The 15,917-nt window shown below is 37.4% G+C and overlaps 1 protein-coding gene across 3 annotated transcripts in view; it reads right to left on the bottom strand.

Annotated features, from left to right (window-relative positions):
• The window catches only part of LOC128211071 (uncharacterized), a 220,030-nt gene that overhangs the window by 192,434 nt on the left and 11,679 nt on the right, over nucleotides 1-15,917 (bottom strand). For all 3 annotated transcript variants that reach the window (XM_052915480.1, XM_052915478.1, XM_052915479.1), the window contains exons 2-10: nucleotides 12,773-13,043; nucleotides 11,290-11,421; nucleotides 7,829-7,882; nucleotides 7,336-7,442; nucleotides 6,786-6,853; nucleotides 6,178-6,247; nucleotides 5,435-5,546; nucleotides 351-503; nucleotides 71-202 (exon numbers count right to left, since the gene is read on the bottom strand). In XM_052915480.1, coding sequence (XP_052771440.1) covers nucleotides 71-202; nucleotides 351-503; nucleotides 5,435-5,546; nucleotides 6,178-6,247; nucleotides 6,786-6,853; nucleotides 7,336-7,442; nucleotides 7,829-7,882; nucleotides 11,290-11,421; nucleotides 12,773-13,043 — 1,099 coding nt within the window. The remainder of the gene's footprint in view (nucleotides 1-70; nucleotides 203-350; nucleotides 504-5,434; nucleotides 5,547-6,177; nucleotides 6,248-6,785; nucleotides 6,854-7,335; nucleotides 7,443-7,828; nucleotides 7,883-11,289; nucleotides 11,422-12,772; nucleotides 13,044-15,917) is intronic.

The raw sequence follows: 15,917 nt of genomic DNA, 5'->3' as shown, positions 1-15,917 counted from the left end.
CTCCTTGCTCAATAATATCAAATCCTGGGGAAAAGAATTCTTGCACTTCAGATTACAACTCTTAACTTACTTAGCACACAACTGTCAGTGTCAGCTTTGTAGAATTTGTTTTCTGGACAGGAACACCCAGCAGTCTGGCTGCATATCGAGTCAACAGTGGCGCAGTTTGTCTTGGCGGTACATGAGGTGCCATATCCCTTCTCTACAACATGATTCACAAAACATGTTTTCAATTTCTTTTATTTTTACTAAAAACAATCAGTCAGACTATTAACTAATTCAAAGCATTACCACTCATATCAGTAGGTTTTACAGAAAAGTTTTGTTAGCAAACAAATAAAGCCACTTACTTATTAGACAGACACCTTGACTGAGCCCGCCGTTGTTATCGAAGTGTGTCGATTTGCATGTGCAAACGCTCGGGTTCCCAGTGCATTCTGCCTGCACGACTGAACAGTCAGAGCGACTTGCACAAGACTCACCCAATGCTACGGACCCGCCAGCTGTTAAAATATACCAATTGAAGTAAAACATTAGTTCATGTTATAAAAATGCATTTATTTTGATTCAATTGAGCAGTTTTAACATTTGTCTTACTGTGCCATACATAGTTATCTTCATAAATGCACTCCTTTATTATTTTCAGGATGGACAAACCCATTGAAGCAGAATATTAGACGTTTCACAGAAGAGCAGTGAATGTTTTCTTTTTGAGATAATTGTTTAAACCCATCTTTACATGACCCTGTTGCAACTGATCAGTACGATTCTAAGAATTATTTCATTTTGTCATGAATTTGGATAATTATGCCATTAAAGTATAGTAACGTATCTGTTTCTGCCGTAACGTATCTGTTCATTTCCTGAGTTTGCTTTCCTTAATTTTCAATTGTTACTTAGAAAGTGAATTAGTCCTAGCTGCATTCCTGGACATGTACAAATGATTGCAAAAACTCTCACAAGGACTGTTTAATAGACAAATCAATTTACCGTTGTACCTATATCCATTCATATGCCTTATTTCTTTCTTTTTAAATATTTTTGTTACATGAATCAAGTCAAAGTACATCAGGTCATTTGTTGAAGCCCTATATAGAAAAGTAATCATTAAAACTGAAAAGATACTCAACATATAACCTACTATTGGCATTTATTCTCATAAATAGATGCCCAAATTAAATATAATGTTCCAACCAATGTAACGTAACAGTTAAGTTACCTCAAATATTTTACTAGTGGTTTTTGCATTCATTAATGAAAAAAAATATTTTATCTCCTTAAGGTTAAGTTAAAGGTCTGATTGTTTATTTTAGTTACATCAACTAAAAAACATATATTACCCTGTAGAATTTGTTGATTTTTCCACCACAATATTCCAAATGTATGTGTATGGACTTTATACAACATTCATATATTGGAAACAAGAATGAGAAGAAAAAATGGTCGACCTTTGGAAAAATGTCAATCAATCAATTAAGAATGGTTTAATAATTAATCATAATAAGGTAACGTGTATGTTACTATACGTACACTTTAAAATATGATGATAGTTAAATAAGTATACAACACATTGTTCACAGAAAACTTTTTTTTAACAAAATTATTGGTTTATTTTTCTCATCCAAACATGCTCATCTTGCTATCTGCAGAACAGACGAGTAGCTCTGTGTGGCCTTATTAATCTGGGCAATAAGAAACAGCTCAGGTACTGACTCATTGTGTAATGGTTTGTAGCATATATGAGGAAAAAGTCAAAATAAAAATCTTAAACTTTATTTGCTGAATTAAATGAACAATGACAATATATCTAACATGACTGTGGTCAGTACAGTCGCCATCTGCATGGATCTTGCAATCAATAAAAAAAATATGTTATCCTTAACTCTCAAATGTAAGCGTCAGGACATGGAAAAATCATGCCTTGATTTCTTCACACCCAGTGTCACATGGTCAGTGTTAACTTTTGGGTGTGTCCATTACTGCAAACTACTGATTGTATCAAACTTCAAATAACCCCTTTGTAAAAGTGTCCTACAGTATTTAGAATTTAGAACATTTATGTAAAGAAAATCTGATAATATCAAAACTGACACCCGTGACGAGTAAATTGCCTTTTTCTATTGGCTCTATACAAACATGTTATTATACTTGAAAATGGATTGGGTATGTTTAAATATAGAAAAAAAAGTCACGATTTAGGTACTATATGGTATTACAAAATAAAACTGTTGCGAAATAGATGAACATGAAACCTTTTCAATTCTTTATTTATGCCATAATCATGGTACCGATGATGCAAAAAATGAGGGGATGTTTTATAACTGACACTGAAATTTTAATAATGTGTAGTCAGTCACTTCAAAGTATATGCAATGTTTTTATTACCTTGGTAAATTTATATTCATCCTTATGTTCCTGAACTTCCATGCATTTTACATGTTTATAATTATGAGCTTCATAGGAAAACGGTGCATAATCTTCGCAGTTGCTTAATTTCGAACTTACTAAAACTCAGAGTGTGAGTAATATAGAAATAGTTATACAGATGTAGTATGTTGATGGTCATTTCTAGGGGCAAGTCTCAGATTTAGATGTAGACAACAATTTTATTTAATTATGAAGCATTATCGTTATTCCATTCTTTTAACAAAAGCATTTTATTATTTTAACAAAATTACATGTGAATACTTTTTTTAATTTTTCAATTCAAGAACAATTTGGAATAGTGATAATATTAAAAAAAAAATTATTATAAAACCTCAACTAAAAAGAAAGTTTCAATGAAATAAAAATTTGAAGTTTTGCCACTAAGTCTGAACTAAGGAATGAATCTGTTTCTCATTATGGCCTTAAATCACAATGTAAACATTTGACCTTATTTCGCAGTCCATGTTTGCCCATGTATCATCTTACATGTCTGTACCAAGAGAAAAAGACACAAGAAACCTAAATCGTGCCCAGAGGTTGAAATTTTTTGTAACTTTATCTTTCTAAGTTGAATTATTGCAATGTCAGGCTGTTAATAGACTACTCAACATTTGATGAGGATCACTTAACATATTACTAACATGTCCTCATAAAGGCCTTCAGTTGTGTTAAAGGGCTATAAGTCTAATGCAGTTACCAACATGTCCTCATAAAGGCCTTCAGTTGGGTTAAAGGGCTATAAGTCTAATGCAGTTACCAACATGTCCTCATAAAGGCCTTTAGTTGTGTTAAAGGGCTATAAGTTTAATGCAGTTACCAACAGGTCCTCATAAAGGCCTTCAGTTGTGTTAAAGGGCTATAAGTCTAATGCAGTTACTAACAGGTCCTCATAAAGGCCTTCAGTTGTGTTAAAGGGCTATAAGTCTAATGCAGTTACTAACAGGTCCTCATAAAGGCATTCAGTTGTGTTAAAGGGCTATAAGTCTAATGCAGTTACTAACAGGTCCTCATAAAGGCATTCAGTTGTGTTAAAGGGCTATAAGTCTAATGCAGTTACTAACAGGTCCTCATAAAGGCATTCAGTTGTGTTAAAGGGCTATAAGTCTAATGCAGTTACTAACAGGTCCTCATAAAGGCATTCAGTTGGGTTAAAGGGCTATAAGTCTAATGCAGTTACTAACAGGTCCTCATAAAGGCATTCAGTTGGGTTAAAGGGCTATAAGTCTAATGCAGTTACTAACAGGTCCTCATAAAAGCCTTCAGTTGTGTTAAAGGGCTATAAGTCTAATGCAGTTACCAACATGTCCTCATAAAGGCCTTCAGTTGGGTTAAAGGGCTATAAGTCTAATGCAGTTACTAACAGGTCATCATAAAGGCATTCAGTTGTGTTAAAGGGCTATAAGTCTAATGCAGTTACTAACAGGTCCTCATAAAGGCCTTCAGTTGTGTTAAAGGGCTATAAGTCTAATGCAGTTACCAACATGTCCTCATAAAGGCCTTCAGTTGTGTTAAAGGGCTATAAGTCTAATGCAGTTACTAACAGGTCCTCATAAAGGCATTCAGTTGTGTTAAAGGGCTATAAGTCTAATGCAGTTACCAACATGTCCTCATAAAGGCCTTCAGTTGTGTTAAAGGGCTATAAGTCTAATGCAGTTACTAACAGGTCCTCATAAAGGCCTTCAGTTGTGTTAAAGGGCTATAAGTCTAATGCAGTTACTAACAGGTCCTCATAAAGGCCCTCAGTTGTGTTAAAGAGGTATGAGTCTGATGCTGTTACTAACAGGTCCTCATAAAGGCATTCAGTTGGGTTAAAGAGGTATGAGTCTGATGCTGTTACTAAGGCCTTCAGTTGGGTTAAAGGGCTATAAGTCTAATGCAGTTACCAACAGGTCCTCATAAAGGCCTTCAGTTGTGTTAAAGAGGTATGAGTCTGATGCTGTTACTAACAGGTCCTCATAAAGGCCTTCAGTTGTGTTAAAGAGGTATGAGTCTGATGCTGTTACTAACAGGTCCTCATAAAGGCCTTCAGTTGGGTTAAAGAGGTATGAGTCTGATGCTGTTACTAACAGGTCCTCATAAAGGCCTTCAGTTGGGTTAAAGGGCTATAAGTCTAATAATGTTACTATCATGCCTTCAGATGTTTAGATGATATGGGCTAGCGATGCATATATACAAGTCTTATAATAGTTCATTTCTACAGCATGGTAACAGAATTACTGGAATATTACAAGAATTTTGATTAAATGAGTTATCAATTGATAAAGTGATGGGCAATTATTCATGTAAGACTAATTTAAGAGTTATGAAACTTAATTGTTTAACTTAATTTCACCTTTATGACTGGCTTAACTGCTGTTAATAAACTGTTCTTCATATTTTAAATGAAAATTTAGAGTAGTATGCTTATAAAATATGCCAAATTGTTTAAGAAGCATATTTACAAAGACCAAGGAAGGTACTTTAGTTTCAAAGAAGATTATAAAGCCCAAAATAACACTTCCTTATTTTGCAATGGCTCAAACAGTATCATTTTCTGAAAAATGGTACATTTAATAATAAGGTAAATTTTGATTCACATGACATCTTTCGCCACTTCATTGGTAAACATACAAATATATTAGCAGTTCTATGTTCTATACGCCTTCCAAAGAAAGATACATTCAATAACTGCACTATGGATTTTGCTGATTGGAGCTTTGGATTTGATTTAGAACTAAACTTTCAATTTTACCGTACATGTTAATGGCCAATAATTCCGCTTATTAAAGTTAACAAAGTGTTTAACAAAATTGTTAACTTTTAAAAGGGAAATATTCCATGATTTCTTCATATATGGCAATAAAACTGGCAAGTACAGCTGACACAGTTGTTTCAAATCTTGTTAGAAATACTGCAGATCAAAACTGTATCCACTGAAGTTCCAGAGCATTAAAGATTTAAAAGTTAACAATGATTACAGTAACAGCTGTAGTCACATTTGACCTTGACGAATTTGCTTTATACTTACGTGTAACGACGTCAGCCGTCTGGATGGTGTCAATGACGATGCCAGTGGTAGGCTTCCTCTCTAGAGACGCCATCAACTGACTCTTCATATTATCCTTGGTTATCGTCATTGTCTGTTGAAAAGACAATTAATTATACGCACATTCAGCATCTTTTTTATGATCACTATACAATGTATATGTAAATGTGTTCCTCAAAAAGGGAAGGTGTGCTGGTCCAAGAAAAAAATAAGAAAAAAAATAATTCTATACATAGACCGATATATATATATATATTTATATGTATAAAGACTGTGATGTAGGGCTAAAGATCGTAAATTACCAGGCGTAAACCCATGGTGTTTCAATAAAAAAAACATCATATATCTCCCTTTATATAATCATTATGAATTCATCATTATAACCAGCCATCCAATCAAGTATCGCCAATAGTAGATGTAATAATCATCAACAGCAGCAGCAGCAATATCAGTTTTAGCAATATGTGACTATCATAGTCAGCTTAATTACTACAATAATAATCACAGCAACCACCAAAGTCAATTCAAAAGTGTACAGTGTTGTCAGTATCAACATAACTTTTGCAAGGGTCATCGTAGTTACGAAATATTGCCCCCATCACAACAGTAAATGAAAGAAATTCAAACAGACAAGATTTTTTTTCAATTTGAAACCTTAATTATATTTATATTGTTTGATATTGTTTGATATTGATATATAAAAGTATTGGTGTATTGTGACGTACACTTCCGTCAATGTTCCTGTAGGTGGCTGCCTGGAATTCAGCCTGGCCATGGACAATAATACTGCCATTGCTGAAAAAACAAAGTGGGCATTTAATGTTTGTCTAACCTTTTTATCAATTCTGTCTAGCCGATTTGTACATACTTGTGAGCAATGTTGTTTGTGGGAATCTATTTTACATACATTTTATTGTTCTAAATGAATCATATGCCATATAAAAGATATCGACAAGGACAGACAAGGACCAGGTGTAAACCTGTTTTGGGCGTAAACTGCGTTTCAGTAAAAATATATCGTAAGAACATTATTAATTTTATAATACAGAATCTGCCCGTAACTTTACAGGTCTCCCCAAGCAGTCTTTAGCAGTGGAATAAAGGTTTATGATTAAGATATTTTATTGAACTTTACAGGTGTCCTGAACCCTCTTAAGCAGTGCAATAAAGGTTTTTGATAAAGATATCTTATGGAAACGGGGCCCGACAGCATGCAGTTTGGAGGTCATGGATTCAATCTCAGATACGAAGGCACTTATAGTTTTACTTACGTTATTAATTAACAAATACAACCTGCAATGCATGCAACAAACAATTGAAGTATCCTCTGTACCTGAACCCATCCACCCGAAAGCCAATGTAGCTGTTGGCCATCTGTGTGTCTGCCATGGCCTCGTCAACCTTAAATACATATCATTGGAACTATTTCGTTGAAAAACATTAACCTGTGGATTCCCCACAAATCACAGATCCCACACAAATCATTAGCAAAATGAATTATAACATTGGAACAAACATTGGGTTTAACTTGTTCAATATTATGTAAACTAACATTAATACTCTGCGATGCTCTTATGCCCTTAAGGCAGTTAACGAAGTAGAAGTAGAAGTGTACGGTCGGACAAATTAAAAGGTTGTGTGCACTTTTCGGACGGCATAGAATAGAATAAACTAGACGATATATGCATTCATATGTGTTACACAGACAATTAAGCTTTCAGACAAGTTGGCTTTGTCTTGTAGGAGCTGTTGTTACACCCAGAACAGATGAGTCACAACATTCTCATGCATTGTCATGCCAATAAGGGTTGTTAGAATAGGGACTTAATTAGCACTTAATTACCATTGTCACAATTGTGTAAAATAAGTTAAACTGAATGTACCTCTTTAATGACTGCCTGCTCTTTCGCCTGATACTCGGGTGAGGCTGGATCATCAAGGGCTGAGCTGTATGTGCCCTCCACGGCCATCGTCAACTGAATGCTCTTCGCTGAAACAGTGAGGGGGATGGGAATCCTTGACATGGAGTTGTCATTTCATTGCTTTAAGTTTATGTTTTATTTAAATATCCTTTCAATGTTGTCAAAATGCTCTAACATGAATATTTGGCATCATTCTTTACATTGCTTCATTGTAGAAAGGACTGTTTGATAAATAGCAGTAATTAACACTATTTCATGACAATCATTCTCAAGAAATCCTATGAATATTGCAAAAGTATTACCATACTGGGGGATAGACATTAAGAATAAATGGTAAATATATCTTATGCGAAGTTATGGTTGATATTAAATTTGGCCATACAAATTAAATGTCAATAAATTATATAAAATAGCCCCAAATGGATTTTTTAATGAGGTCAGTTCTGGGACGTACCTGCGACTGGCGACATCGTGGACGTCTGCTGTTCGTTCCCAGGTTTATCTACCACTGTTGCCATGGAAACAGAAAAATAAATTATTTCACTTCAATAATTTGCATTTCATTTTTATGTGTTCATAGTACTACAATCATAGTACTAAAAATGATGGATCGAAAATAGCCTACATTTTATAATCACAATACTATGAACTAAAATAACACTTGAAAAAACACACCATAACATTATATTGACCTATTTCTATCATTGACACAATTATTTTTGTGGAGGCTAGTTGCAGAACATTTCAGTTCAAGATAATTCAGTGTTGAGACTTATTTTGATATGAACCTATATACATGTATATCTTTACATATAAGACGCACATAATCGCACAATCGACTCCCAAAGAATAATATCTTTATACTATTATCTTATAATCTTTCAAAGATTATAGAATTATATTATAAAAAAAAGTTTGTTATTACAAGTAACCCCCAATTTTAAATAAACCCGGGAATATTTATTTATTTTTATTCTCTTTTTTTTGGGGGGGGGGGGGTGGGGGTGGAGGAGGGGGCGTGATCATAAGGGTGTGGCATAACAACGCACCCTGCTCTTGTGGTTCGATGTACTACACTCTTTAATACCATGCAATTATTATAAATATTCAGAAGAAATTTCCGATTTAGTTTTTATCAAAAACGATCATGGCAAAGAACTTTGTTATAATTTATAAACTGCGTAAAAGAATATTGTGGTTTTAAAAATGAAAACATTCTCAATACATCTAATGTCAGTATAGCATTCTTGTTTTTACCCTATTCGGCCCATTGAACTTATACTAGTGTGTGTACATGTAAGTCAAAAGCTAGCTCAAAGACGAATAGACACCATTCAACCATGTTCGTAAATTTGATACTGTATGACACAATATATCAAATTCCAGTGGTAAAGGTTAAATTTGAGGCTTTCTATTTATAGGTACAGCTAATCTATCGCATTCTCACTTCTTTCCTGGAATGAATCGATTTCTAAAGAAAAACTTTACAACTTTTTGATTTTGGTTTGTTTAATGATCAGAAATCCGTATGTTTTTTTGCTATTCATACGACATTATGATTGAATCAAAGACGCACATTTCAAAACACGCACAACCATCCAATACAGTACATGACGGACACAGTACAAAACGCGCACAACCATCGGACACAGTACATAACGCGCATAACCATCCAATACAGTACATAACGCGCATAACCATCCAATACAGTACATGACGGACACAGTACATAACGCGCACAACCATCGGACACAGTACATAACGCACACAACCATCGGACACAGTACATAACGCACACAACCATCGGACACAGTACATAACGCGCATAACTATCGGACACAGTACATAACGCGCATAACTATCGGACACAGTACAAAACTTGCACAACTATCGGACACAGTACATAACCTGCACAACCATCGGACACAGTACATAACGCACACAACCATCGGACACAGTACATAACGCGCACAACCATCGGACACAGTACATAACGCGCACAACCATCGGACACAGTACATAACGCGCATAACTATCGGACACAGTACATAACGCACACAACCATCGGACACAGTACATAACGCACACAACCATCGGACACAGTACATAACGCACACAACCATCGGACACAGTACATAACCTGCACAACCATCGGACACAGTACATAACGCACACAACCATCGGACACAGTACATAACGCACACAACCATCGGACACAGTACATAACGCGCATAACTATCGGACACAGTACATAACGCACACAACCATCGGACACAATACATAACGCACCCAACCATCGAACAAAGTACAAAACTTGCACAACTATCGGAGACAGTACAAAACGCGCACAAACATCGGACACAGTACAAAACGCACACAACAATCGAACAAAGTACAAAACGCGCACAAACATCGGACACAGAACAAAACGCGCACAACTATCGGACACAGTACAAAACGCGCACAAACATCTGACACAGTACATAACGCGCACAAACATCGGACACAGTACATAACGCACACAACCATCGGACACAGAACAAAACGCGCCCTACCATCGAACAAAGTACATAACGCGCACAACTATCGGACACAGAACATAACGCGCACAACTATCGGACACAGTACATAACGCGCTCACAACTATCAGACACAGAGTACATATCGCGCACAACTATCGGACACAGTACAAAACGCGCACAACTGTCGGGCACAGTACATAACGCACACAACCATCGAACAAAGTACAAAACGCGCTCACAACTATCGGACACAGTACATACCGCACACAACCATCAGACACAGTACATAACTCGCTAACAACTATCGGACACAGTACATATCGCGCTCACAGCTATCGGACACAGTACATAACGCGCTCATAAATATCGGACACAGTACATAACGCACACAACCATCGAACAAAGTACAAAACGCGCACAACCATCGGACATAGTACAAAAAGCGCACAACTATCGGACACAGTATATAACGCGCTCACAACTATCGGACACAGTACATAACGCACAAAACCATCGGACACAGTACATAACCTGCACAACCATCGGACACAGCACATAATGCCTTCAATCATCGGGCATAGTACATAACGCTCTTCGCTCACATAACTTCTAATATTGATGTAGATTAACTAATAGTTTGTTGCTTGCTTGATTGACACCAACAAAACGACACTTTTAATAGTCTTGCTCATTGTAATAAGACTTGCTTAACAAGCCATTTTTTCCATGACCAATAAATATTTCAAATACTCCCGTCTTAAATTATGAATATAGGTACCAATAACAAAGGACTCTAGAAACTAAAATTACTTTTTTTATACCAAAATGTATTTTGAGTTATCTTCTATGAATCTTTTCTAAAGTTCAGCTTTACAGAAGCCCCACACTTCCCATTCAGTATATACAATAGATAAAACAAACAAGTTTTTTTCTTAAAGTAAATCCCATTTCGATAGGTTTAGAAAGCGTTTGGGCACACCATTTTCTGTTTTAAAACATATAACATTACCTACAAGGAGGAGGTGCTCTCATATAAAACCAACCAAATCATGAATTGCTCTTGAATATTTGCCCCCCAATTTTTTTTTTGGAGTTTTCGAAATAATTGTGCGGCGGATCCGTAAACCAATTTATTAAAAAAAGGCCTAACATAAAATATAAGTACAGTTCAGTATGCACATATCTGCTTCATGCTTTTAAATGCATTAAAAAAATTCAGAAAACGCAGGAAATACACCCGAATTTTGTTCTGGAGTACCATCCGTCGGATCCCCGTAGACTGCCTCGGTTTACGTTTGCCTATGGTTACGGTACAGGGTTTAGAACTTGTTTTCATGGACGCCCTATTCAATCAAAACAAAAACACCGAGAATGAAAGTGTAAAGTGACCTACCGCCAAAGTAGATTCCGATGGCTACACCGGCGGCGACTAGTAGGAACAATCCGACGATGGACATCACGACGCAGCACCGCCGCCGACCCGCAGGGCTCCCGAAACTTGTTGTCCCATCAGACATATCTGAGGCTGAAATGTCATAATGGACATTAACGGATAGGCGGGTAAAAGATAGTATAGTTACATGGACGGTATAGCATAATGAATGGTTGTAGTTAATTTTATGTCGTAGGCTAGCAAATCATATCTATTAAGATCAGGTGGACCTTGGTAAGTATGTAATTAGCTAATTCAGTGTGTATACCAAGTGATAAATTGCGCCATTAATAATTAAACCGTGCTAGATATTCTTATTTTGCCCACGGGCGAAGATGAAATGCCCGTATGGAACTCCTTTTTAATGGTCACCACATTGTAATTACCTCCCTTGTTGAAGACTGTCGTCAGTAGCATCAAGAAAATCTTTTCTTATGGTAATATTTAGAACGCTAATTAATTATTTCTTCAATTCGCTTCAAATGTCACCATAAAACAGTTTTTCACGCACCATTCAAGAAATAATGCTTCATTCTCTTTAGAACTATATAAAAATACCGATTTGACTATTAACATTAACTGGATCACTGCGCGCATATCCATGACAACCACGTGCTATCGCATATCCATACGCAATTATTTTCACTAAGCACAGAAGAGTTCCAGCAAAAAATACATTTTTACTTAATTTTGTTTAACTGAGGTGGGAGAAAAAGCATCTACCATAGCCGCTCGTGTAAGATAGGTTCATTCCGACCCTCGCGCAGGGTGTTTTGCGGAAACTCGGTAAACCTCGTTTCCGCAAGACACCCTACGCTCGGGTCGGAATGAACCTATCTTACACTCTCGGCCATGAAAGATGCTTATACTCTTTTTCTTCTTATTAGAATATAAGTATTTTTGTGGGACTTTTATTCTTGGATTTTTTTGGTTGATATTTAGGGTTTTGTGATAGATGATCATGTTTCAATTAATTTTGGTCTTAAAAAAAATGACTGATTTTTTAAGGAGAGTGGTGTGGCCATAGGGTGGGTCATGTCAACGCAATTGTCGCCTGTGGTTTTGACATCATGCGGCGGTTTCGTGAAATGTTTGTCGAAGTGCTTTAAGAAACATTCAAACTCAAATAAAAGACCGAAGACGTGGCTATGTAAGACCACAGACTGCGCTTTAAAAAGGTGAATACATAGTAAAGTGATCTTTGTTAAGTTTTCATTTTACCTTCCGTCGTAGCATTTATGACGTATACACGTGGTATACACACACTGCAGGTGGTTGTTGCTTTATACATAGTTAAATGTTAATCTTGCCGTGTCAGGCATGCGTCGCGTTTCAGAAATGTGGTTCTCTTAAGACTTTCGGCTTGCAGACGGCAGTCTATCAATGTGCAATACTTCTACGACTGAAATGTCTGTTATAAGAGACGATACAACTCTATACGTACGTGGTTTCAGCTTGTAGCTGCCTCCTTTTGATGGGCGTCCACCAAAAGCGCCGACATTGTCGTACGCAGCCATACCAGGGTACTCGTATCGTTTCCCGTCCTCCGACACCTGGTAAAAACGGCCGCCTTCTATACCAGTATTGGCGGCCATGTTGTACGTTTGTTCACTTCCACCCCAGGACCAAGAGGGGTAGTAGCGCGGATAGTACTGGTAGCCCTCGTTTAGTGGCAGGCCGGCATTACTGTTTTGACTGTCTCGAAATGTCCGATGCTGAAATCAATAATTATTGTGCGTGTAGTCTTCGGGAATAAATCCTAACAAGTGTAAAACTATGACGCCAAATACGTTCAACAGGTGCCAGTTACACTCACAGCTCCTTGTCTAACGACAACGTCTAGATGTAAGTGTTTTGTTTTAAAAAGGAATACACAAACGTTCCATGCAATTTTAGACTTCCAAATTCATAAACCCTTTTTCACATTTGTGAAACACCTGTTACAGCACACACCGTAACACATTTTGCACAATAAAAACTTGTAAAAAGCACCATTTTCACAGATTTGTTCGTCTTTTTAAATCAATGAGCATTTTTTGACAAAATCGGTTCAAACCTCGCAATTTAACATTTTGACTCATGTTGCTGATGATTTTTAGTTTTTTACTGAAAATAGTTTATTTATAATCAAAACAAAAAAGAACCCCAGGAAAGTAATTTGCAGGTTAAATAAAAGAAATGAACCAAGTCCACTAACGGGTCAATGGGATACATTTTAAAACCATACATCTCGGGTTTCTAAGTTTAGATATGCACGCATTTATTGCAAACAAGTGTGGCCTTGACCTTAAAGCTGGGGACAAAGGTCGACGACCTCGCGGTGACCCTTTGTGTTATGTGTGTTACTTTAAAATCGCTCAAGCATTAAGTACAACTTTACAATTGAGTTTAACATTAGACATGTCTACTTCACTTTGACTGCCAAATGTGGCAGTGTACCCTAAAAGCATTATCATTCAAAGTAGATATAATTTCAACCATATGCATATATTTCTTTCCATTTACCCGATTTTAACTGTGACAATATGTACAGGTTAGCGACAGCTCAATAGCTATACATGCATTCCATAGTAAATTGAGAAATATATATAATATGCACTCCAAATGTCAATTAAAGTGGATACATTAAGATTAATATTAATCAGATTTATGTAAGTGGGATTTGATGTCGAGAAACTATTGAAATGTGGAACTATATTACTGAATAGTGGTATACCTGACTTGTTATAATTTATCTGATGGTAAAACATATGTTACCATTGACTAGGACTTTCGACGTTCAGATAAACAGTTCAACTTACTTAAACAACACGTCCTCCACACCACTTAACAATGCATTTATGAGTCAATGTACTAGCCTTTTGTTTACCACTTCTGAATAATGCATCTTCCAATTTATCTAACAATTTTCATTATGCGTAGAATATTTTCAAATCAATAAAGTCTGACTTTGGTCGCATCAAATGCTTGCAGATCTTGTGTACTTTAAAGTTCCAATATTATATGTACAGCTACCTTACTAAGGCAAATATTCAAGGCCAATTGAAACTTGGGTATCTTTACAGCAAGCTTGCTAAGACAATTATTCAAGGCCAGTTTAAGCTTGGGTATCTTTACAGCTAGCTTGCTAAGGCAAATATTCAAGGCCAATTGAAGCTTGGGTATCTTTACAGCAAGCTTGCTAAGACAATTATTCAAGGCCAGTTTAAGCTTGGGTATCTTTACAGCAAGCTTGCTAAGGCAAATATTCAAGGCCAAATGAAGCTTAAGCTTGGGTATCTGTACAGCTAGCTTGCTAAAACGAATATTCAAGGTCAATTGTAAGCTATCGTATCTGTACAGCTAGCTTGCTAAAACGAATATTCAAGGTCAATTGTAAGCTATCGTATATGTACAGCTAGATTGCTAAAACGAATATTCAAGGTCAATTGTAAGCTATCGTATCTGTACAGCTAGCTTGCTAGGACGAATACTTAGTATTCAAGGCCAATTGCTAGCAAGGGTATCTGTACAGCTAGCTTACTAGGACAAATATTCAAGGCCAATTGTAAGCTAGTATCTGTACAGCTAGATGGCTAGGAAAAATATTCAAGGGCAGTTGTAAGCTAGGGTATCGGGTATCTGTACAGCTTGCTTGCTAGGACAAATAGTCAGGGCCGAGAGTGAACGGTGGCACCTGTACAGCTAGCTTGCTAGGACAAATAGTCAGGGCCGAGAGTAAACGGTGGTACCTGTACAGCTAGCTTGCTAGGACAAATGGTCAGGGCCGAGAGTGAACGGTGGCACCTGTACAGCTAGCTTGCTAGGACAAATAGTCAGGGCCGAGAGTGAACGGTGGCACCTGTACAGCTAGCTTGCTAGGACAAATGGTCAGGGCCGAGAGTGAACGGTGGCACCTGTACAGCTAGCTTGCTAGGACAAATGGTCAGGGCCGAGAGTGAACGGTGGCACCTGTACAGCTAGCTTGCTAGGACAAATAGTCAGGGCCGAGAGTGAACGGTGACACCTGTACAGCTACCTTGCTAGGACAAATAGTCAGGGCCAAGAGAAAACGGTGGCACCTGTACAGCTAACTTGCTAGGACAAATGTACAGCTAGCTTGCTAGGACGAGTGTACAGCTAGCTTGCTAGGACAAATAGTCAGGGCCGAGAGTAAACGCCGAGAGTGAACGGTGGCACCTGTACAGCTAGCTTGCTAGGACAAATAGTAAGGGCCGAGAGTGAACGGTGGCACCTGTACAGCTAGCTTGCTAGGACAAATAGTCAGGGCCGAGAGTGAACGGTGGCACCTGTACAGCTAGCTTGCTAGGACAAATAGTCAGGGCCGAGAGTGAACGGTGGCACCTGTACAGCTAGCTTGCTAGGACAAATAGTCAGGGCCGAGAGTGAACGGTGGCACCTGTACAGCTAGCTTGCTAGGACAAATAGTCAGGGCCGATAGTGAACGGTGGCACCTGTACAGCTAGCTTGCTAGGACAAATAGTCAGGGCCGAGATTGAACGGTGGCACCTGTACAGCTAGCTTGCTAGGACAAATAGTCAGGGCCGAGAGTGAACGGTGGCACCTGTACAGCTAGCTTGCTAGGACAA

The sequence above is a fragment of the Mya arenaria genome, chromosome 12 (genome assembly GCF_026914265.1).
Source record: "Mya arenaria isolate MELC-2E11 chromosome 12, ASM2691426v1".
NCBI classification, from domain to species: Eukaryota; Metazoa; Mollusca; class Bivalvia; order Myida; family Myidae; genus Mya; species Mya arenaria.
Note: the sequence above shows the minus strand (reverse complement) of the source record. Positions and strands in the feature narration are given on the sequence as shown.